The sequence below is a fragment of the Spermophilus citellus genome (assembly GCF_964194105.1).
Source record: "Spermophilus citellus genome assembly, chromosome: 2".
NCBI classification, from domain to species: domain Eukaryota; kingdom Metazoa; phylum Chordata; class Mammalia; order Rodentia; family Sciuridae; genus Spermophilus; species Spermophilus citellus.
Genome location: NC_138183.1, coordinates 22,016,631 through 22,041,795, shown reverse-complemented (window position 1 = coordinate 22,041,795; position 25,165 = coordinate 22,016,631). Strand labels below are relative to the sequence as shown.

Below are 25,165 nucleotides of genomic sequence, written 5' to 3'. Positions count from 1 at the left end.
GTATTTAACACATCTTCCCCCCAAAAAATAAGACTTGGGAGGAAACTTGACTAAATTCTTTAACTTATATATGCAATAAGTATACATGAATAAATATGTAATACATGCTTAAAATACTGATAATTATTAGAAAAATAGTAACTTTTACTTAATATTAAAAAACTATTTTAAAGTTATAGCAGGTAGTATTGGCACAGAAGTAGGTCAGTAAAACAAACAGGGAAATTCAAAAATAGATATTTGTATACGGTTTCAAGACACGGGAGGCGAAATGGTCAATGCATATTAAAAGGACAGCTGGCTAAACCACTTAGCAACAACAACAAAAAGACACCCCAGCCCCAACCCCAGAAACCTCACACCCATACTAAAATAAATTTCAGAATGGATTAAGAAATTGTGGCATTTATACACAATGGAATATTACTCAGCAGTAAAAAATAACAAAATCATGGCATTTGCAGGGAAATGGATGGCACTAGAGCAAATTATGCTAAGCGAAGTTAGCCAATCCCTAAAAAACAAATGCCGAATATCTTTGCTGATATAAGGGACGTGACTCAAAACAAAGTAGGAAGGAAGAGCATGAGAAGAAGATTACCACGAAATAAGGAAAAGAGGAGGGAGGGAAAGGGAGGGAGAAGGGAAATTGCACGGAAGACGGAAGGAGACCCTCATGGGTTCACAAAATACATATACGATGGTGTGAGGGGGAAGGGAAGGGAAAAAAAAGAGAAAGAGAGATAAGTGTCACAGTAGAATGGGTAGACAATAGGGATGGGAGGGGAGGGGAGGGGTGGAGGGAGAGGGAGGGCAGCAGAATACAACTGACACAAGGACTGCTGTATGTATACACACGGCTGTATAACCAATGTGATCCTGCAATCTGTACACATGGAAAAATGACAATTCATACCCTATTTGAATCAAATGTATGATATGTCAAGATCATTGTATTGTCTTGAACAACTAATAAAAAAATAAATAAAATTAAAAAATAAAATAAATTTCAGATAGACTTAAGATTTATGTGTTTAAAAAAATGATAGATTATATTTGTTACTTTGAGACTGGAATGTCCTTCTATCCATAGCACCAAAAGCAAAATACATAAGGAAAAAAAATTTTGACTATATAAATTTTAAAAGTTTTTTGTAACAATTCATAACATAACAAGGTTATTTAGGGGGGAAAAGGGTTAAACTCTCCAGAAATAAAACTAGAACAATTGTTTACAAAATATGACAGATGAGAATTAAAATTACAATGATATTGATTTTTTTTCAAATCTTAAAAGATAACCAGGCCAAGTATAGTACTAAGAAATAAAGCATTTTCACAAAGAATTTTAAATGGCAAATCAATATGCAAAATTTTCAGAAAAAAAATGCCCCCCAAAATTAAAACATCATTTTTACCTAACAAATTAATCAAGAAGAACAATGCACCTTGGTGTTGAGGCTTTCTGCTCCTGATCGCGTAAATGGGCATCAATCTCTCTGGCAGTGAGCAACCCAACATGAAATACACAAAGTTTCCATCCCAACAATTTCACCTCTAGGAATTCAGCATAAGTGATAATTGCACACATGTAAACAGACTTGTATAATGACAGTAAACATCTGGAAAAACTAAATGTACAATAGAGTGTGATTAAATAAATCATGGTACCAATTTGTAATGCCGTCATGATGGATGTGAAAATGTGTCCAGAAAATGTTGACCAGCAAAGGCAGAATGTTAGAAAACCACACACAGTTTAACTCCATCCTGGTAACCCCAAGTCGTGCCCAGAGGTACAGATAAAGAGACACACCACCACCAAAGTGATTAATTGCAACAAAAACACACCCTGCTTTGGTCATCGATTTGCTTCACTGTGGCATCAGCCCATACAGTTGAGAACAAAAAGGTCCTTCCCTCCAGAAGCAGGCCTCAGCTTTAACCAACGAGAGTGTGATAGATGAGAGGTCCTGAAAACCTGATTTGACCAGTGATTTTCTCTTAGAATAGGACAGAAAAAAAATTTCTTAGAAAATCAGAATGTAAGATTAGCAATAATAAGGGAACACTGAGAATTCCTTTTTACTTCCTTTAAAATCAATTTAAATATTAACTTTAGAGCTAGATATGGTGGCACATGCCTCTAGCCCCGGCTACTCTGGAAGTTGAGGCAGGAGGACAACTTGAGCTCACAAGTTAAAGACCAGCCGGGGCAGCATAACAAGACCCTGTTTCAAAAATAAACAAAAAAGTAACTTTATTCCATAGTAATGTGGAACTTTGAGATCATTATTGCTGTTCTGGTCTCAAGCCCTCAGCTGCAATCCCGGGTCTTAGATCACAGAAAAAACTGTTAACCTGCTTGGTTGTTCGTTGTGCCTTCTAGAATTGATGGGTGAAGGTAACTTACAATGAAAAGATAGTTATAAAAGACACATATGCTATATATAAAGGAAATAGTTTAAAGCATATATAATATTGTTGTTTGGAAATTTAAAGGTCTGATAATCCCCAGAACCAAAAAGTCTGTACAAATATTAGTTCAGTAGCTAACTCAAGGGCCAGCAAATGCCAAGAAAGAAAACTAGACCTGGCCTACAACTCAAGTCATGGATCTGTCTGAACCTATTTTCCCATTCTTAAACGGGGACCAACAACCCCAAACTTCCTACCACACAGAACCATTGTGAGGATGGAATGAAAGACCATGAGGAAGTGCCTTTTGTACAGTTGATAGAAACAGAAACTATGGACACAAAAGAAATCAGCCCGGGCACATCCCCATGCCTGGGCAACCCTACAGTTTTGAATCCTGATCTAGAAGGGAGCTCATGTATCACCAGCTGGCCGGACTGGCGATAGGAACTGGGTTCAAAGGAGCTGGTTGTATCAATAACTAAGAAAACGGTGAAGAAACCACGCAGCACACAAATGTTTCTAAGGCAGGATGGCTCGGCTTGGTGACCCCAAGGATCAGCTCCAGCGCTGGAAGAAGCAAGACAGCAAGCACACCCGAAACCTTCAGTTTATTGGGGAAAAGACATTCGAGAAAATTTTACCCAAATAAGGCAAGGGAATCAGGTTTCAAGGGGCTGCCCATCCCCATTAGGTAATGCCCACGTAGGGCTTGAAGCAGGCTCTGTGGCCACTTGCCCTGCACAGCTTTCGCATGGTGCTAGACCAGTACCCCCATTATTCCAGGCAGGGGGAGCAAGCTCAGCCCAGGGGCAACGGGTGGCTCCCCACACTCATGGGCTCATGTGTTCCCCTTCCCACTGTCCTCAGACAGTGGTGGACACCTCAGGACCTAGCTGACTCTCAAGCCAGTTCAATGCCTCAGTTCACAAGGTGCTACCTGCTCAAAGGACCCTGCACTCTCCCCTTTAAAAACCCATGTTAAAAAAAAACAACAAAAGTATTATTGTAAAGCTACCAGACAAGTTTACAGACCTGGTAATAAACAAAGCAAGGAAGAGAGTAAGGGCTCAGATTCTGTCTTTTGATAGAGATGGCCTCTGAGAAAAACCCTTTCTCATCAAGGCCCTGCCCTACACTAACCACAGTAACTTGTAATGATTACAAATTGAGATTGGAAGCAGCAAAAATAGTGCAAGTTTGAATGGTTGCACTAAAAATCAAAAATAGAAAGCTATTTGGGAGTTCTACTCTATAATTCATCTTAGATGAAGGGGAAAGGGTTTTAAACACTGATCTTACGTTGGAGTCTGGGGCAGTACCTCACAGGACAGAGATCAATTTTTCCTAACACTGCCTAATACTGGCAGGGGCCAGGGGCCAGGGGCTAGCAGCTGGCATTGAATATCCAAGTATCAGAATATTATCTCCAACTCTCTGTCTTTTCACAATTGAGTGGAACACTTTTCCCTCTTCTGCCATACTATGGAGCAGCTTTTATGGACAATTTCTGCCTATTCCTATTGTCTCCTCATCTGCTCACAAGCCCAGGTGTCTTGGTCTGTTTTCTCTTGCTATCACCATATACTTGAGACTGAGTGATTTATAAAGAATAGAAAGGTTTATGTTGGATCATGATTCTGGAGACTGACAAATCCAAGAGCATGGTCCCAGCATCTGCTTGGTTTCAGGTGAGGGCCTCCTGCTGCATTAAAGCATGGTGGTACCCATGGAAGGGTAAATGGGAGTATGCAGGAAGAGACAAAATATGAGGTATGGCCTCACTTTATAACAATCTACTCTCATAGTAACTAATCCAGTCTCACAAGAGTGAAAACTCAATCCTGAAAGCAAGTCATTAATCCCTCTTAATGATCTAATCAGCTCTTAAAGATCTCATCCCTTCCAACACCACCACAAATAGCAATCACATTTCAACATAAATTTTGGTGGGGACCAACCATACCCAAACCATAACACCAAGCCACTCAGATTTACCCACCAATTCTGTAGAGGTCACCCCAGCCTCTACATTGGAAAAACTGTCCCTTTTCCTCAGGACCAAAATGGAGCACAATTCCAGAGACACAATTCTGTATGGTCCACCCTGTGATTGTGCAATGTAACTGTCATCCATGCTGTTCATTCTCCAGGAATAGCAAGGGAGGGAGAATCCACAAGCCTCTATTTCTTCTCCACTTATTTCTTACTGAGCCTTGGAGTTGAGTTACCTGATAACTCAAGGAAGAAAGCTAAAGAATATTGATGCAAACTTTAAAAATCAAATCTACCATGTTCCATCTGTAAATTCAGCACCCTCCCAATAGGTCTAGGACTGCTAATATGTAATGTTTCAGCTGGCTACTGAGGCTGTAGATAAGGCACATTACCTGCTGTCCCCTCCATTCCTGGACTCTGCTGGCCAAAGGCTTGATAGTGCATCAACCTGTTCTTACTACACTACCACCAGATCCAGACTCTAAAGGGAGGCATGTTTATGAAATGCTCTGTAATTTTTAAAAAAATTAACTAGGGGAAAATAACCTAAATTACAGAACATTTTCACTGGAATGTAGATATTACTTTTGAGCACATACAGGACAACTGGAATTGTATCAAAGAAATGCTAACTGTCAGATATTGCAGGAAACTTCCTGGATTGGGGAGGCTAGTATATTTTGTAGTTAGTATATATCAATTAATTGGAAAAAGAGCTGATTCTTCAGTGCTTGAAACATGTGCCCATGTCAATATTCTCCATCCCTCTCAATGACCTCCTTTGTAAAGTCAAATTCTAGCCCAAATGTAAGCCCTATCTCATTACATATTGTAAAAATATATATACATATATCTGTTCTGAATTAATTAAGCGATGCTGTAAAGGAGAGTACAGAGACTCTCTTGCATCCAGTGTCTATAGAAACTGACTCACAGGCATCACTCAGACCAGACTCTCATGATCTGTAGCCTGTGATCAATATGGCATTGGACATCAAGGGTCTCAAGTTCATAGACACAGAACTGGTCCTGAAGCAGGAGAGACGTCAACAGTTCCTGAGTTTTCTCCCTTTGGGGGATTCCACAGAGATAGCCACCATAGTGAATCCAGGGATGGAGAAAGGTGCAGGTCCACACGCCCGTCTGGGTGGAAGCCACACAGGGCCTTCATGCAGACACCTGAGAAGCAGTTAGAACATCTGCCCCAGCAGCAGGGCATCGATTCCTTGGAGCACCCATCTGCAATCTAGATATGGAGGAATAAAAGAGACAAATAATGAACACCCTTTGGTCTTCCCACTGTGCATCTCTGCATGCAACACACACACACACACACACACACACACACACACTCGGGGGAGGTGGGGAAAAGCAGCTGCAAGGCAGGCCGGCCACCCCACTCTGTGAGCTACAGGGTAGGTCATACCTTTCACCCAGTGACTGTGCTCTGCTGAGCCCCGGACAACATCCACCCACATCCCCTCTGACCCTCCTCATCCCCAGCTGTTCTGCATGACTCCCACCTCACCCTCCCCTCCATTCCACTCATTTCTCAAAAACGACAGTCCCACATACCACACTGCTGAGAAGGAGAGGAATGCGAGAAGGATCACAAAAGCCACGGAGCCCAGTCCAACACCCACCATCTGCTGCAGTGTGAGTGACGAATCTGTGGGATGAAACCACACACTGAGCCCGCAGCACATCACAGCCCTCCCAGGAGAGGCACAACCCAGAGTCGGGGGCCCCCTTTAAGGAAGAATCCCAAGAATGCCCCACCATGGCTTTTGTGGCCCCTGAAATGGTCCTGCAGACGTAGGGCTTTGGGAAACCACAATTTCAGGGCATTTCTGAAAATCAAGCGTAAAATAGACCATATTAAAGTGACAAGGGAGAAAAAGGCTGATCTAGTGAGCATATAAATTCTACACTTGTATTAGACCTCTCTCAGGAGAATTACACTGGATAAATTTTTATGCACAGTTATCCTTTGTATGGAGGAAGAAGTCATTCTGACATCATCTGAATTTTTGGACCAAAAATGTTAGCTCCAGTGGTCAAAGAGAGCAGAAAAATATCTTGTGTTAAATAGAAGATATTTAACATGTCATTTTCCCTATACCTCAACAAGCATAATACCACTCTACTCTGCTCAGAAAGTTGCTGTGTGGATAAAATAAGAAAAATTGATATAAAAGCATTTTGAAAGACATTCATTCTATTTGGGGAGCATTACATGCCAACTCCAAGGAGATTACTGGTTTCAAACTTTAAAACACCCACATTTGAGTTGCACATTTGGGCCAAGTGACTGAATCAGAGTTTCATGTCCCAGACCACAGTGAAAACTCTGGTTGAATTTTCAGACATTTATTTAGTACCTACTATGTGCCAGACACTGTTCTAAGCATCTCACAAATGTTAACTCATGTAGACAGTCTTCTAACCTCATTTTACACTGGATACTACTATTATTCCCTTTTTACAGATAAGGCATGGAGTGCTTAAACACAATTCTTATCTCTACAGCTGGGTTAAGAGCAGTTTGATTCTACTATAAACTCTGTAAGGTACCTGCACCAGCAAGAGCAAGCATGGAACTCACCTCTTGCTAAAGAGTCTTACAAAACCAACTGCCTCAAAAAGTATTGTCAGAGTCTTTCTAGAAAAACTGGACTACACTGTCTGGTTGCTTTTAGTATTCAGAAGAAAAAGACCTTGCCACTTTTAGAAGCTAGATTGTAAAAAGGAAGGAAGAACAGTGATTAAATTAGAAATTAGGAAAGTGACTGGAATTACCAGATATGAAGGCAGTACAGACAGGCACCATGGTGTATGCCTATAATCCCAGCAGCTGAGAAGGCTGAGACAGGAGGATTACAAACTTGAGGCCAGCCTCAGCAACTTAGTGAAGCCCTAATCAACCTGGTAACATCCTGTCTCAAAATAAAAAGAACTGAGGATGTAGTTCAGTGGAATAGCATCCCTAGGTTCAATCCCCACTACCCAAAAAACAAAGAGTCCAAGTGCAATATGCAGTGGGGTTAGGACTGGGTGTAGCAGCACACTCCTGTAATCCCAGCTGCTCAAGGGCCTGAGGCAGGAAGATGATGAGTTCAAAACCAGCCTCAGCAACTTAGCAAGGCCCTAAGCAACCAGAGAGAACCTGTCTCTAAAAAAATACAAAGGGTTGGTGATGTGGCTCAGTGGTTAAGCACCACTGGGTTCAGTCCCCATACCAAAAACAAACAAACAAACGGCGTAGAGTTTAGATCCAGAATATCCCTGAAGATTCATGTGTTAAGGGTTGTCCCCAGAGCAGCAATGTTCAGAGGTGGGACTTTTAGAAACTGATTGGATCATGAGGGTACTGACCTCATCAATGAATTAAGCCACTGATTAGTTCATAACTGAATGGGCTATTAGGAGGTAGGTCCCAGCTGGAGGAAGTAGGTCACTGGGGACGTGCCTTTGAAGAGTATATCTTATCTCTGGCCCCCTCCTTCTCTCTCTCTCTCTCTCTCTCTCTCTCTCTCTATATATATATATATATATATATATATATATATATGTGTGTGTGTGTGTGTGTGTGTGTGTGTGTATAGATATACACACACATATATATATCATACACATATGTATGTATGAATATGTGTGTGTATATGTGTGTGTGTGTGTGTGTGTGTGGTGTATGTATGTATATCCCCCCCTTTCTGGCCACCATGAAGTGTGCAGCTATACTCCATCATATCCTCCCTGCTATGATGTTCTGCCTCACCACAGGCCCAGAAACAAAGAAGGTATTTAGCCATGGACTGAAACCACTGAAACTGTGAGACAAAATAAGTCTTTCCTCCTTGAAGTTTATTTCTTCCAATATTTTGTCATAGCAACAAAAAGCTGACTAATACAACCAGCATAGAAATGAATACACTGGAACAAAAAAGAAAACCTAGAAACAAAGTCAACTATATCAAATCATTGCAAAGATGGAATACTGAAGTCAGATTGTCCAAATTTTTTCTGAACATCATACCTCACAGTGTGACTTTGGGCAAGTTACTCAGCCATTCTGTGTCTCAGTTTCCATACTGAGGAATGATATAATGACAGAGAAATGACAACAAAATATCCACATTATAAGATTATTATGAGAAATAAATGAGTTAATACATGTTAGAATAGTACCTGGCACAGAGAAAGCAAAAATCAAAGTTATATTATTAATTATCATTGTAACTATTGTTTTGTTACTATTGCAAATCAATGAGAAATGATAAATTATTCATAATTAGTGTGGAGAATGTTCATTAACCATTTAGAATAAAGAAATTTTGATCATTAGAACTTATACCTTATACCAAAATAAGATCCAAAAGGATTAAAAACTTGAATTGAAATCTGAGTTAGAAAATGTTGGCAAATATTTATATAATATTAAACTGTGAAAGAATTTTCAGGGCTGGGGATGTGGCTCAGGCGGTAGCGCGCTCGCCTGGCATGCGTGCGGCCCGGGTTTGATCCTCAGCACCACATACAAACAAAGATGTTGTGTCCGCCGAGAACTAAAAAATAAATATTAAAAATTCTCTCTCTCTCTCTCTCTCTCTCTCTCTCTCTCTCTCTCTCTCCTCTCTCTCACTCTCTCTTAAAAAAAAAGAATTTTCAAAGTATACCTATTAATGCATGAGCCTTAAAGAGAGGGAGAGATTTAACCACATTAAAAGGTATACACTTCATTTACCAAAACTTACCATAAGCAAAATTAAAAGATAAATGGCAAACTGGGCAAAATATCTGGGATTATAGTCAAGAGGTTAATACATAAAGAGTATTACAAACTAATAAGGAAAACACAAATACCCCAATAGTAAAATAAGCAAATTATATGAAAAAGTAAACCATACATAAAACATGATCACAACATCAATAAACCTTTGGTTAAATGCTCTCTTGCAAGTAATGAAAAGGTAAAGAAAAAAACTGAGATACCATTTTTCTGAGATAGCATCTCACAAAGTTATTCAGGCTGGCCTCGAATTTGTGATCCTCCTGCTCAGTCTCCCAAATCACTGGAATTACAGGCATGCATCACGGGGCTGGGCTTGATTTGTTATTTTAAGAGAAAATATAGCATTGGATATGGAGGGTGTGCATTGGGGGAGCTGGTACTTTCCTGCTCTACATGTTTCATTCAATCTACCCAGTTTTTGTCATAGCTTTCACATGTTTTTAAATTTTGATTTTATTTTTTGTGGTGCTGGGGATTTAAGCCAGGGCATTATGCACGCTAGGCAAGTGCTCTACCATTAAGCTACATCCCCAACCTCCTATTTTTTTCCTTTATACTTTTTATTCCATATATTTCTAACTTTTGATTGATGAAAATATTGAACTGACGATGACTTCGAGATCCAAGTCATGCATATTCCTGGATTTGATAACTATTAACTATTAAGGAATCGATGGCCAAATTTGCAGTCATTCAGTTTGTCCCTATACCTATATAATGACCCCATGTTCCCACACCATTCCCAAGGGGGTTGTTAAGTGTTTGCTGAAGTCAAAATACATATGCCTGCCATATTCCTCTGATCAGTGAGGAACTCCATGCAAGAAAGAGAATGACCCAGCCTCATCTCTCGGAACTCCCGTGCTGCCTTGCGGAGGAGACTGCTGTTGCCTCTCCCAGAAAGTCAGCTCTCCCTTGAAGATCTGACCCAGCCTTGACTTCAAGTTATCATCATCTATATTTTTGGTGGCTCCTTCTTTGTACAGAAATTATTGTTCTTTGCTTATCTCTAATCTTGTTACATCTCTCCTCTTCTTCCAGATTTCTCCAAGATCACTGCAATGGTTTATTCATCCCATTTGAAAGTTGCATGAGCCTACTAGAATGTGCATCATCTACACTAGGAGACCTTAATCTATGTACAGCAGTTAGCTCTTCCCTTGCTTTCAAATATCCTCCCACAAACCAACAGGATGAAAGTCAGGTTCCTCTTGACCATCCCTCAGCAGGATTTATCCTAAGTCATAAAAACAACTATTCCTTACTCTAGATATAAATATAGAAAAAATGACCTTTATATATTTTGCATAACATGATTTAGATTTTTGGCTCCCAGTATGATTCTTGCTGGTGGGACAGTTCTTGGTTGTATGTCGTTTTTGTCTCCATTGCTTAGCACTCTAAAAATCTGCAAGAACGCTTGTTTGTATAGTCACACAGGCTTCTTTAGGAACTCACTCCATGAATTCCTTACTAAAAAAATTTGCAACAGGCCAATTTGAATTGTTTTTCATAGCTTTGCCATGCTGGGGTGACCTCCCTTCCATGGTCTCATGCCATGGAACATGGAATCAGGCTCATTTTTCTTCTGAAAAACCTGTAGAATATTATTTTAGAAACCCAAGTGAGTGACTCATGCAATACGTCCCAGATTGATTACTCCTTCTTGGAGAAAGCAAATCCATTAGAACTATACTTCACCATTTTGGCTTATTTTAGTTCTTCCACTGGTAGAAACATCACAGGTACTGAAGAGTAAGTTAGAAAGGACTTAATTAAAAAAGAAATTTAAAAATTAAAAAAAAAGAAAGGACTTAATCCTACTCTCAAAATTTGTGATGACTTGAGGACTTCCAGTGGGTGTGGACATTGATTTTTTCCCACAAATTTACACATGCCTGGACATTTATCAAAAGCAGCAATTCTGTTGACCAACTAGGACAAATAATTAGCACCATTAGTGTGTTCAATTTTTCTTTGTATTTTAGGGTCTTCTCCCTTCAATTTCCTGCACCGCAGGACATAGCAAAGGAGATCAAAGGAGAAAACCAATTTAGACATAAGTAAGCAGTGCTTGGTAAGTCAGCAATACTGCTGTCTGCATTCATTTTTTATTGCAGCTTAAATTACCAGACATTTAGGGAGCAATAACTCATTTATTAGCTCACAATCCTGTGGTTTGAAAGTCCAGGCACACTGTAACTGCTTCTCTGTTCCGAGGTGGGACTTTTGGAAGGCTGAAATCAAGGTATTAGGGGGTTTCATTTCCTTTCTGGAAGTTCTGGGGAAGTATCAGCTTCCAAACTCATTCAGGACATCAGCTAAATTCAGTTCCTTGCATTTGGAGGACTGAGGTCCCCGTTTTCTCATTGGCTGTCAGCTGGGGTGGGTGGGGAGGCACTCTCAGCTTTTACAGGCCACTTGCATTCCTTGCCACATGACCCTCTCTGACTTCAAAGATAGCAGGACAATGTCTCTGTGTCAAATCCATCTTACCCTCTGAATCTCTAACTTCCCCTGTCTCTGACCTCTGCACTCAGATTTAAAGGGCTCATGTGACCAGTCAGCCCCATTGGGATAATCTCCCTACTGGGGACTTTAATTACTTCTTCAAAATACCTCATCAGCAACAAGTAGAAGAGTGTAAATGAATAACTGAGAGAAGGTAGGTATACAGCAGGGTCCAGGAATTCTAGGGAGCTACCTTAAAATTCTGACTGCCACAACTGTGAAGGCTTAAAATTAGTGTGTGTGTGTGTGTGTGTGTGTGTGTGTGTGTCCATAAACAGTATATACAGTTGTCCCTCAGTATCTTCAGGGGATTGGTTCCAGGACCCCTTGAGAATACCAAAATCCACAGATGCTCAAGTCCCTTATCTAAAATGGTGCAGTAATTGCATATGATCCATGCACAACCTCCCATATACTTTAAATCATCTCTAGATTATTTATAATGCCTAAATGTACATGCTGTGCAAATAGTTCTTATAATGTATAGTTTGTAGAGAATAATGACAAGGAAAAAAGTCTCTACATGTTCAGTTACAGATGTAATTTTGTTCCCCAAATATTTTTTTATCTGCAGTGGTTTGAATCCATGATGTGGAACCTGCAGGTCCAGTGAGCCAACTCTACATGTGTACACATAGACACTCATATCTTGATGCGAATCTTCTCTGGCTTGTTTAATAAGTATTGCACTTACTATGCTTCACTGCAGGATCCCCAGTACCACTGACTCTAATTCAGTACGTTCTGAGAACCAAACCTGTGCCACAGTGTCCCAGCTCTTCAAATGCTCTCCCTGAAGGGTTTGAAATTATTAAGAAGAGCTCAGCAGTTGCTCTAAGGTACACCAGAATGGCTAAAGAGAAGGAGAGAGGGAGATCTTCTCCTGTTGAGGAAACTCAAAAAGCTTCAGGGAGGAGATGCCTTTTGGTTTTAAGCTTGAAGAGAAGTGGGACTGTAATAAGAAGAGTCACAGACAGGGTATAGGGCAATGCAGGTGGAATTAATCAAGGCACCATGCAAGCAAAGACATTAAGGAGAGAACTCTTGGGCCATATCCAGAAAACAGCAGCAGGTCAGTCTGGATGGAGAATGAGAGAAGCAATTAGAGAAAACGCTGATATCAGACTGAGAGGTCTCAGAAGCCAGGCTAAAAATTAATGGAGGGCCAGAGAATAATTATCAGAGGAAACAATAAAATTAGTGCTGCTGTTTAGAAATAGGAGACAGGTTGGGGCATGCAGGCTGGAGGAAGAGGGAAATTCTGAGCTCTTCTGATGGAAGATGAGCAAGGAGGCTTTGGCAGCCATCTCCAGGATGAAGGCTTGGGCTGTGCGTGAAGGCCATTGGCGAAGCGTGTGGATTGGGCGAATGAGGAGTGGTCACTAATGACTCAGAGGCCTTCATGCCTGTGATGGAGAATGCTCCCTGATTACACCTTATTATCATCTCCATGACTCAAGAAACCAAAGCCTTTGTGGCTAGAAGGGATTTCAAGGGCCCAGACAGAGGCAACTGAGGACTAGCCAAGTTAAATATCATTTTAAAGACCCTTGGCTGACTCAAGCAAGGAAACCCAGGTCTCTGTATTTGCTATTGGATGAACTACTCCCTGGTAATCATCTCAAAGTTCTTTTAGTGGCAATATATAAAAAGTAAATTATATAACTTGTCACTGGGTAAAAGGCCGGAATGGGGCTAAGGGTTGACACGGGTGAATTGGAAAACAATTTCGGCACTAATGTGGATCCCACTTCTCTCCAAACTACTTTATGAAAGTCTCCAAAATTTTTTGAAAACCACTTCCAGAGAACAGTACACACACATGTGAATTTTATACATAGATAAATACATACTAGAATTGCCTTTAGAAGTTCAACATAACAGTGGGTTTGCTATTACCTTCTAGAGCTTTCCAGTGGTTTGAATTCAAAGGATCAAATTCTCTTTCAATATTAATTCTTAAGTTGAGGAGAAAAGGGCATTGCCAAAAGCCACTTGGATATTCTCACAGTGAAATCCTTCCCATTAGCTAACCCACAGCCGAATGACTACAGCAGCTCTCTGGTTATTTCTTCTACCCAGTTTGAATGTTTTCCAATCATATCAAACAGTTGCTGAGTGGATTCTGGAAGCTATTGTTTCTGTGACCACTCCTCATTCTCCCAGTCCACACGCTGTGTGCATAGCCTTCACGCACAGCCCAAGCCTTCATCCTGTAGATGGCTGGCAGAGCCTCCTTGCTCATCTTCCATCAGAGGAGCTCAGAATTTCCCTCTTCCTCAGCCTGCATGCCCCCACCTGACTCCTATTTCTAAAAAGCCACACTAATTTTATCCCATCCCTAGAATTTCAGGGAATGAACTGACAGCAGTTTTTCCAAATGTTGGAATCTGTGACTGCTTCCTGTGTCCTGCATTAAATACCTGCAAGAAAGGGAGGTTGGCCCAATTTCATACAAGCAGAAAAACAGTCATCTTAGTATAGTGTCCCACACTGCCCAGCAGCCAGCAATCCAAGACTGCTGACAGTAATTCACCTTGCCCAGCTTGCGAGCCAACGCCTTCACTTTTGTTGAAGTTTGAGCAGAGATTTTTTTTTTTAAGGAAAATAAGATTGGGGAGTGGGGGAGCAGACCAATGAAGGAAGCCTAATTCCCTGGGTCCCTCCTAAAACATGTCCTGAAAAGTACACTCGACCAACAGGATAACAGACACCACTGAAAAGTGCCATTTTTTCAAATCCTCCTGAAAGCAAAAGGATTATGCTGCTCTGAGGCAGGGGACAGGCCACAAGGGGTTAAACTGAGACTGTGGGCTGAGGGCAGAATCCTTTAGCCTGTTGTGAGGACTCATAAACCACGAGGAAAAGGTCCAGATTCCAAGGTCATAAACTTGTCAAGATTTCTGGTTTTAACTACAAACTAATGGAATTCCTGAGAATCAAATCCACTGGCCCGCTGCCTGGTGGTTTTAAAGAGATGTACTGCCTGGGAAGTCCCGAGCCTGGCAAACAGGAAACCTGCAATTGCTCAGTCCCGGAGGCAATCTGCCTCCCTTTCCCGGTGACTCTGCCAATGTGCAGAAGGCTAAAGCTGTACAGCACCCAGCCTAGCAGAGACCCTTCCCATTGCATCCCTTAGGAAGGTTCTGGAGGAAACAGACAAGGGGCACTCTCCCATCAGGCAGACCTTAAGGTAGCAAAAATGACCAAGTGTCCCATTCTGCTACCATGGCAGGAGATGCCTGCTTTACCTGTCCAGCAGGAGGTGGGCCACTGTCATGGCCCCCAACCACTACATATTGCTTTATCGTTTCCTCCTTTCTAAGTGAGAGTGTATATTGTGGTTACCCAGTTTTCCCTTTCGTGTTATACACTGCTATTTGAGAATGGTTAAACTTTCCATTTAATCACAGATGATTAAGTGGATCATGAGAAGCACATCTGGATCTGATCAAAAAGAAAGTATTATCCCCAAGATTCCTGGTCTTGGAACTGGATGCATAACCAGCCTTTGAGTTGTATTCCCCTAGGGTTCCTTTTTTTTTTTTTAATGGTAGGTGGGATAGTTCCATTCTGTTAATAGAGGACATTTTTCTTAATATTACAATGATGCATGGCATATTGACAGAGATACATTATGAGAAATGCACCACTAGGTGATACCGCTATTATACAAGCATCCCAGAATATGTTTGCACAGACTAAGATGGTTATGCTATCTCAGGTGATAAAAGCTTATGGGACCACCGTTGTATATGTGGTCCATTTTGACCAAAATGTCATTATGTGGTATGTGAGTGTAAATGTATATGTGCACATGCCACACAAACAGTAGTAGTTAAGAGACAGCTGTAGCTATTGTTTTGGTCTGTAAACATGTTTTTTTCTTGTGCCCCCTTTTTTTCCCTAAATATTTATTTTTTTAGTTGTAGTCGGACACAATGCCTTTACTTTATTTATTTATTTTTATGTGGTGCTGAGGATCAAACCCAGGGCCTCACACGTGTTAGGCGAGCGCTCTGCCACTGAGCCATAACCCCAGCCCCTTGTGCCCCTTTTCTAGGTGGGAATTTCATCCCCCTCTTAGTACAACCCAAGCAGAGCTACTGATCACATTGCTCTGCCCCCAAGAAGCCACAGGAGTAAACACAAAACACAAGAAAAGCCAATCATAGCTTCCCTATCTTCTATCAACAGTGACTTATCCAACAGATAGACACCCTCCCTGAATTAAAAACCTTTCTGTTCTCATTGAAGTAGTTCAGCTGGGGCAGCAGGGACCCATCTCTCCTACAGTAGGAAAAACTAAGACCACTGACATGGAGATCAGGGACAAGAGGCAGAAAGAGAAGAGGAGCCCCACGCATGGTGTCCTGCAGGCCTGAGCTTAGAGCTATTTTTACAGTGCTGTAAACTACCCCCCACACACATTGCATTCTTTTCAATTGTGATTTTTTGCTTAAGATAGTAGGAGCTGGGTTTCTGTCATCTGTGACAATTTAAAAAGAGATCTCAACATAAACTTGATGCTAGAAATTGAATAGGGCAAAAATCAGGACAGCATTCATAGGCAGAAAATGGTTTTACCTTTCACCTGAGCCCAAACTGCACAGGAGTATCTTCTCACCTGTAAGCAAAAAGCAAAGTAGCACATTTAACTAGGTGGCACATAGTGTCTGTTTAAACAACAGAGCTGAGAGGCTGAAACCTTTGGACCCTCAGCTTTTTTACATCTCAATTTGAACTGGAAGATCTCTAGAGTCCCATCTAGCTTTTCAACCTTATGATTCAGCCATATATCACCATTGTTCAAGGGACTGGCATGGGTAGCAGGCACAGAAGTGACTCAGAAGATCACTTCTATAGGTTTCCAAAAGATCTCAGGAAGGACATGCTACTGTAAACACGAGAATGACAAGAGCTTCACTTCACCACCAGCTCCAAGATCCTGATTTTAACTGCCTTGAAGAACTATGTTGAGAATCCTGAGGTCACAACCAAGTTCAGCAGAACTAGTGATGCATGTTATAAGCCAGGTTATGACAAGTCCTGATACATAATAATTCCTCGCCTGTCTGAATGACACATGACAACATCAGTTACCCAAAATGTATTCAAGAACAAGCAAGTGACTATCTGTTGGATAACCCAAGCAGAGCTACTGATCACACTGTCATTATGCCATGCATCATTGGAATATTAAGAAACACACATGGAAACTCATCTTGGTAGAAGAAACCTACAAACCATTGGAATGGAATACCTTTCCTTCTCTTCATCATTATTAGTGCATATTTGTCAATCAGGACTGCTGGGATTACTGAGTATGATAAAACTCTAACATGATAGACCCCAGAGGAAGTTGAACAGCAGGAGTTAGAGAAGGAGTCCTTCAACCTCCTTAAGAGATTCAAGTGACAACAGCTGGCATTCTTGTTTTCATTTTATTAGAATATTTTTAAAATATATTTAAACTGAAAATTTTCTTGGAAAAGCTGAAAACAGTTGTAAGGTTTTGATTGTGATTAAATTTCACCTTGAGGCTAAGTACGAAGTTAGGAAGGAAGGACAAGAATAAGTAGAGAAGGATGTATTTCAAGACACTGGAGAAGCAAAGGAACTGCAAATAGCAAGGTAGTTAGTTACTAGGGAAGTAAAAGGTGTTCAAGCAAAGAAATGAGTGGAAGAGGAGAGCTCTTTACATTGAGGGCCTCGACCAGATGTGCATTTTAGCACTCATCCTGACAGCAGTGTGGGGCACAGAGACTGAGTAGAAATAAGAGGCAGAAAATATGAGCTGGAAAAGAGATGTACAGAGAAGACAACAGCTGAACAATGCTGGTGGAACAGGAGAAGACTGCACGATTTCAAGCAGGCTTCAAGTGACAGAGGTGATAGACTGATGTGATGTCATGAGAGACTGGACAAGAGGTAAGGAGGAAGAAGAATTCCTCCTGGGTTTTCTGCCTCAGTGACTAAAAGTATAGTGATGCTACTTGTTAGAACAAATCCATAGAAGAAAAAACAAAATGGGAGAGTTGGAAGAATCCCCTTCCTAATTTCAAAATTCACTGTAAAGCTACAGTAATCAGGACAGTGTGATATTGCTTGGTGTGGTGGCATATGCCTATAATCCCAGGGGCCTGGGAGACTGAGGCAGGAGGAGTGCAAGTTCAAAGCCAGCCTCAGCAACTTAGCGAGGCCCTAAGTAACTTAGCAAGACCTTGTCTCTAAATATAAAACAAAAAGGGCTGGGGATGTGACTCAGTGTGTTCTTGGGTTAAATCTCCAGTACCAAAAAAACCCATAGCAACCAAACAAACAAACAAAAAAACACTATGATACTAGCATAAAGACAGATGTAGGATCAGAATACAGAGCTCACAAATGGATACTTACATATATGCCAAATGATTTTTTTTAGTTATAGGTGAACGCAATGTCTTTATTTTACTTTATGTGGTACTGAGGATTGAACCCAGTGCCTCATACATGGTAGGCAAGATTCTACGTCTGAGCCACAATCTCAGCCCTCTGCCAAATGTTTTTTGACAAGAGTGTCAAGAACATTCACTGGTAAAAAGACAGCCTTTTTAATAAGTCGTGTGGGAAAACTGGATATCCATAGCAAAAAATAATAATAATAATCGGTTGGATCCTTACCTAATACCATATGCAAAAAGTAACTCAAAATGGATCAAGGTACCCCCAGATTTCTTTGCTAGTTGGACATAGTCTTAAAAGTAACCATTGGTTTAATATCTTGTCCCTTGCACATTAGACTTGTATTCTATCTAGAATTTAATAAAGTGTCTCTGTTTTAAATATGTATTAAACCTTACACTTGAGATGGCTACATATTTTGGCCTCAAATTTACCAGTCAAGAGATGTTTCACTAGTATTAATATAACTTTGTTTAGTTTCCACTACTAACCCATGTGCATTTACACCAAGCTTAGGGTCTCTAGGTCCTTCCAGATCCTCTGTCCCTGACTGACTGATACTGAATAGTTCTTGCTATTCTGCTAGTCCAGCCCGTTACATTTACTAATTATCTAATGAATATTTACTTCTCTGTCTCATGACAGAAACACTGCTGGAAGAGCAGAGCCTTCCAGAGTGGAGAAGTGGAGCCCACTCTATAGCCAAGGAAACAAGGGTAAGGATAAACTGCCCCTCCCTCCTTCTTTGCAGGATGAGTGGAGGTAGCAACTCAGGAGCAGTATGGGGAAGTTGACAGAGAGATCTAGGTGGTCCTCCCGACTCAGATGTCAGCAAGGCAATAGAATGCAGTTATTCATGAAGCTTAGGAATAACCAAGGCCAGATCAACCCAAATGTAGATCCATCAAGGTCTCGAATGCAATGTAATCTTCCTGGTGCATTTCAGTGGTCATTACATGGACTATACATCTCAAATACTGGGAAGACACGTGTTCAACCAAGTAAACTTCATATGAAGAAGAACATTTAAAGTTAACAAGAGATTTTTTTAAAGAACTATACCTTATTCCATTCGCTTGTGATTCGTAATATAATGCAGTAATCGTTCCCTAGTTTCAAGGGTGCATTATAATATTTGCCATAGTATAGCCTGTCTCCAATAGAAATATCCATGGTATCATCTGCAACATCTCTGGCCAGCAGTTCTGCAGCCACATATCCATCAGCATCAGAGGTGTTGTTAAAGAACAAGGTAGCACCTTCAGAATCACAAGAAAATGTGTTTTGGAGAGCCAGAGGAAGCACCACCACCTGATAAGTACTGGAAGTAAAAAGAAAGCAGAGAAGTTGGCAGGGACTCATTACACTGGAGTGCCTTGATCAGATGTGCATTTTATAAAACTCACCTATTGGACCCTTGCCTGGAGGACTCATGCATTCATTCATTCATATACACTGAAATCCTACTATGAGATGAAGTACTTTTCAAGGCACTGGGGACACAATGCCAGAAAAGAAAAAGCTCTGGCCCACGTGAGATTTACTATCTGAGGGCTCAAACAGTTGTGGAGCACCAAATTGACCTTGAGTGTGAATGCCAGATAACACTGGCTGATAACCTCTCCAAGCTCCAGCCAAGGACATCTTCTTTAGCTGGGAGAAGTCTTTGGCATGTACAGCTGCCCTGCCGTGTCTGCCATAAAGTTGATCTAATCAGTGATTTTTCACATGGGCAAATAAAGAACAGCAGTAGAAAGGGTTTAACAATCACACGGAGGCCAACTGCCCAAAACAGTTAATGTCCTAAGTCTGAGCAAAGGCTCCAGACAATCATGTGGCAACTTAAAACAGAACTCATGTGATTTACATTCCCTACAGTTCACAGGCTGATACCAAAGTTCATGTGAAATAAACGAGAAGCCAGGAGTGCAAAGTCACCATGAGTTAATCTAAGCTCACAAGGTCTCAACACGGGAAGAAAGGTAAAAATGACATTTGTGCATTCTAAAACTGTGCACACAGAGACACGCTAACAGTCAGGGATCATTGTGTTATGTATTTTGTTATTATTTATCCCACCACATAGAAAACCTACCAGGAAGGAAATAGAACATAAAAATGCACCACGGGTGACTCACACCATCCTTTCCATTTCCATCTACTCTGTGCTTTTCTCCCGCCTCTGGTGCGGTACATGTTTGAACATCTGCTTCTTTGATCAGACGCAAGAGCAGGGATTTGAACACCTTACTCTGGTATCCTTGTAAATCTTTGCACATTTCTTTGGCTATGATCAGCCCCCATTAATGTTTCATGAGCTGAACTTTCAGTAAAGAGGAAGAGACTGTATCATCACCAAATGTAATTAGGGTAATTTCCAAAACTCGTTTAAGCCACATAATTCTATTTTACCACCAAATCTGCATTTCTCACTCCATATTCCTAGTGACATCTCCCGCTTCCTAAAAGTTCATGGATCACTAAGTTAAGAAGAGGGAGCCAGGCTGGGATTGTGGCTCAATGGTAGAGTGCTTGCCTAGCACGTGCGGAGCCCAGGGTTCGATCCTCAGCACCACATATAATAGATAAAGGTATTATGTCCAACTACAACTAAATAAATAAATAAATACTTTAAAAAAAAAAAGAAAAGAAGAGGGAGCCCTCCCTAGCAGCAGGTGTTGTATTTGGAAAGTCTCCAGCCACCCATCAGGTTCAAAAATATTTTAGGTGTCCTCACGGCTCTGATTTCCACAAAGTCTGGGCTCACTTTCAACAAAGGGCTTTCTACAAAAGAAACAAAATAAAACCTGCAGGGCAGTAAGTAGTCATCTCCACCACCAGTAAACATTTGCTGAGCATCCACTCCTACAGGCAACCCCTCTAATAACAAATTTCCCGGAGATCTGAAATCATTCCTATGAAGCGTGGCTGCAGGTGAGAAAGGAGGCTGCACCATGCTGTCCATAAGCACATCTTCACATCCCTCGCATCTTTCCGTGCAGGTGGTGGTGGTGTGTACAAGTTCAAGTCTCACCTGCACCCATTTGGTTTTGTTCCTTGCCTACTAAAGGCATCATTCACAGGACAGGAAGCAGCTCCCCACTCAGCTTGAGGATTATACAAATACTCAGACTCCATCCCAGACCTACTGAATTGAAACCTCCAGAAGAGCTGGGAATTCGTATTGCTAATAAAGCAGCCCAGTCAGGTGATTCCTATAACCTGGCAAAAGTGAAGACAGTAGAACTAAGGGAGCTTAGCTACAGGACGAATCTTTGGCCTAAGATCAGCAAATTCAACCAGGGGGATTTGGTGCCAGGGTCCTTGCTCCACTATGTACCCCAAGTCCCACTGCTCCCAAACAATGCACCAAGCAGACTCAGGCCTGGCAAAACTGCTAGCCCCAGCTCAAAGCAGGTGGTCAGGCTGAGGAAATCAGCCCACTGGCCTGATAGTAATGGGCCCTGATGACGTCAGGGAAGCAACCCAACCCTTCTGGAAGCACTTCTCCTCTGTGTCTCACCACCACCCTCCCCTGAATGACTCACAGACTTCCACTTCCTGTTTTGGAGGCCCTGCCCAACACAGAGCCACAAGGATAAATGGTCATTTGGCTTTTCTTTTTGCTTTACGTAATTATTTGGCTGAAGTCACATTAACTCTTGCAAATTCACTCAGCCAGTGATGTCAAAAGTTCTGCCTTCCTTGCAGCAACAGAATTACAGTGCCTTCCAGTAACTTGTCAGGAATCAAAAAACAGCAACATTTATGCAATGTCCATCCTGGAAAGACCCTGAACTTAAACTAATATAGAAGCAGGAAAGCTCTAAGTTTCATTATAAATGGACCCACAGATAATATCTCCAGACTTTCCTTTTCATAAATTTATTTTCATTATTTATTTTTACCTTGCTGGCACTGAGGGGTCACTAGACTGAAGAGTCAAGAGAGACATGAAGTTACACGGGTCAGGCGGCACACATTGTCATCTCGACCTGGTACTGTGGGCAAGCTGCTCCTCTCTCCAAGCCAACCTAATCTTCCTCTCTATCCTAACTTGACCTTTGCAAATAAAATGCAAAATTGAACACAATGTAGTCTTCCAACAGAAGTCAATTAATGCCACCCTAATTACATCTGGAATTTAGCAGCAGTCATTAACTACACAGTATTTACCCATAACTCAATTCAAAAATAGATTTAAAAAAATTACCCAAATGACCTTTTCACGACACAGTCTTACATAAAGACAAACATGTTCTGTCTCTGGCAAATGAAAGGATGCTCCTGACCCACTGTCACTAAAGGATGCACTACAGGATGTGAGTACAAAGGGCAGTGCCTGATATGGCCAGCCAAAGCTTAATATCTGGAGCCAAGCTGCCCACGTGTTTGAGCCTGGTCACTTAAAATCTCTCTCTCTTGCTGGGGTCATACCATATACCTGTAATCCCGGTGACTCAGGAGGCTGAGGCAGGAGGATCATGAGTTCAAGGGTCAGCCTATCTGGAGGGCTCTTTCGGACTAGAGGCCAGGCTGTGCCCAAGGAAGCAAAACATTGCAATGGCCCCAGTGACTCCAGTCTACTGACAGAGTCTTCTCACCCAAACCAGGGCTTCCGGAACACTCTATAGGGGTCCCTGAACAACCCCCAAAGACAAAAGACAACTACTGACCTGATAGGTCCATTTTTATCTTTGACTTTCCTCAGTCTGAGGCGCGGCAGAGGCCCTCCATGCACCATGAAAAACTCTACTTCTGGAAGTGGAGGCTCTAAATATGTTGAAAAGAAGGAAAGAGATACGATCAAAACAAGGAAAAAGCACAAAGTGGTCCTTAATTTAAAAAGTGATCAGCTTATTCTGATGATCCTATGACATGGATAAAGCTTGAAAACATGATGCTCAGGGAAATAAGCAGAGGCAAAAGGACAATAGTACATGTCTCCACTTTTATGAAATTCCTAGAATAGAGCAATTTCTAGAATAGACAAATTTCATAAAGACATAAATCGATGAGAGTTTGCAAGTGGGAAATTCTTGCTCAGTGACCAGAGGTTCTGTCTGGGGTGATGAAAAGTTTCGGAAATAGTGGTGATGGTTGCACAACACTGTGGATATTCTTAGTGCTAGTAAACTGTGTACTTAAAGAGTTAAAAGGCATATATATATATATATATATATATATATATATATATATATATGTGTGTGTGTGTGTGTGTGTGTGTATATATGTATATATCTGCAATTTTTTAAAAAGTGATGAGCACACTCCATCACTGACAGGATGGATACTATGGGCATTACCATTTGCTTAGTGAGTAGATCCTTGTTTGGTGGGTGCTATGATTTGGATATGGTTTCAGTGTGTCCCCAACAGATTCATGTGTTGAAAGCCTGGTCCCCAGTGTGCTGACGTGAGACGTGGTAGAACCTCTAAGAGGTGGGGTCTAGTGAAGGTAATTAGGTCACTGTGGAGGGAAGGGATTGACACTGATCACATGAAGTCAGTTCCCAAGAGAGTGGGTTATCCTAAGAAGACTGGACCCATCCCATCTCTGCCTCCTGCCTCACCATGTGGCCTCTTCCACAAGCACCATATTATGAATGCTGTCTGCCATGAGGACCTTAACACAGGAAAAACCGATGGGGCAGTTTCATCTTGGACTTTCATTCTCTAGAACTGTGAACTAAATAAACCTCTTTTTTTATACAAAGTACCTAGTCCTGGGTATTTTGTTATAGCAATAGAAAATGGACTAATACAGTGGGAAAAACCAACATATCAGACTTCTAGATCCTTTAAAAATCACAGAGATATCTGTTCTTATTTTGTCCTCCCCTTCAACCAGATTTCCCAAATAGGTTTTTCCCTGGGAGAGAAATATTACGACTCACTGAAACCAATGTTCCAACATCTCACTAGGAGTTACATTCACAGCACCAGTGCATCAGCTGCCAGTCTGCCTGTGTGTGCCATGGTGACGATATACTAGGCATTAGCCATACACTAGATGTGTCCTGTACATGCCTCACCTCATTTAATCTCTCCAGTCCTATCAAGTGGATGGTATTTATGGAAGTAGTCACCTTCTCCCTCTCTTGGTATTCCACCTTTGCCTGTGCACTACAAACTTCTTTCCTCTCAAGTATTTGGAAAAGAGCTCCCAGCTGCCCTTCTGTATATTTGATTTGTGGGAGAGCTAGAGTTTGCCTGTTGTGGCCACATGCCCCACATTTTTTCTTCTTCTTCTTTTGTGGGATGGGGGCAGCCTGAACCCAGGGCAGAAGTCCCCACCTCCTGTCCCCATAACTAGTGCAGCAGGCAAACCCTGAGGCCAGGCAGGTCTGCAGCCAGGTCTGCACGTGGCCTACAGATTCAGCTTCCCCGCAGCTGGGTTGCAAGGTTCAGATGTGAGAGGAAGTTCCAGGAAGCTTTCTTTTAGCCCTGGGCCCAAGCCAGTTTCAGCAGCAACCAAAGTGATAACTGGATCCTTACCTTACTCTTGTGTATATTTCTCAATTTCCCTAAACTTGCAGGTAGAACAAGTATGATTCTTATTTTCCAAAATCTCATCTTATAGTTATAAGGATACAAAATTCATGCAGAAGCTGAATTTTTGTCCAACAGCACACACAGTATAGCACGGCTAGGATTTGAACTCATTCTCTACTCTACACCTTTCTCATTCACCTTGGGGTGACTTGAATGTCTGGTTCCACCAAATGGATCTAGCAGGGTTTCCTCACCTTTGAGCAATCTAATAAAATCCACTTATTCACTTTTAATACGCTGAATCTGCAAAGACTTTAGGAACATGTTAACTCTGGGGAAAGAATCCATTTGCTACAATCAGTGTGGAGTCACAGTTCTAACCAGTGTGGCTCACATCAGTCCAGAGGGGCTGGACTCCAGGTAAGATGCAGAAATAAACACTATCGGTGTAGTGGGTAAGACCAGGGGCTCTGGGTTAGTATGCTGGTCCCACTATTATGCCTCCAA

At 41.5% G+C, this 25,165-nt stretch overlaps 1 protein-coding gene across 1 annotated transcript in view; it reads right to left on the bottom strand.

The window, feature by feature from the left end:
* Positions 1-1,497: 1,497 nt before the first annotated feature.
* Positions 1,498-25,165, bottom strand: part of SUSD1 (sushi domain containing 1) — a 119,120-nt gene continuing 95,452 nt past the window's right edge. The window contains exons 13-17 of the mRNA XM_081279303.1: positions 22,840-22,936; positions 19,226-19,484; positions 16,307-16,346; positions 5,992-6,085; positions 1,498-5,662 (exon numbers count right to left, since the gene is read on the bottom strand). Coding sequence (XP_081135429.1) covers position 5,662; positions 5,992-6,085; positions 16,307-16,346; positions 19,226-19,484; positions 22,840-22,936 — 491 coding nt within the window. The 3' untranslated portion in view covers positions 1,498-5,661. The remainder of the gene's footprint in view (positions 5,663-5,991; positions 6,086-16,306; positions 16,347-19,225; positions 19,485-22,839; positions 22,937-25,165) is intronic.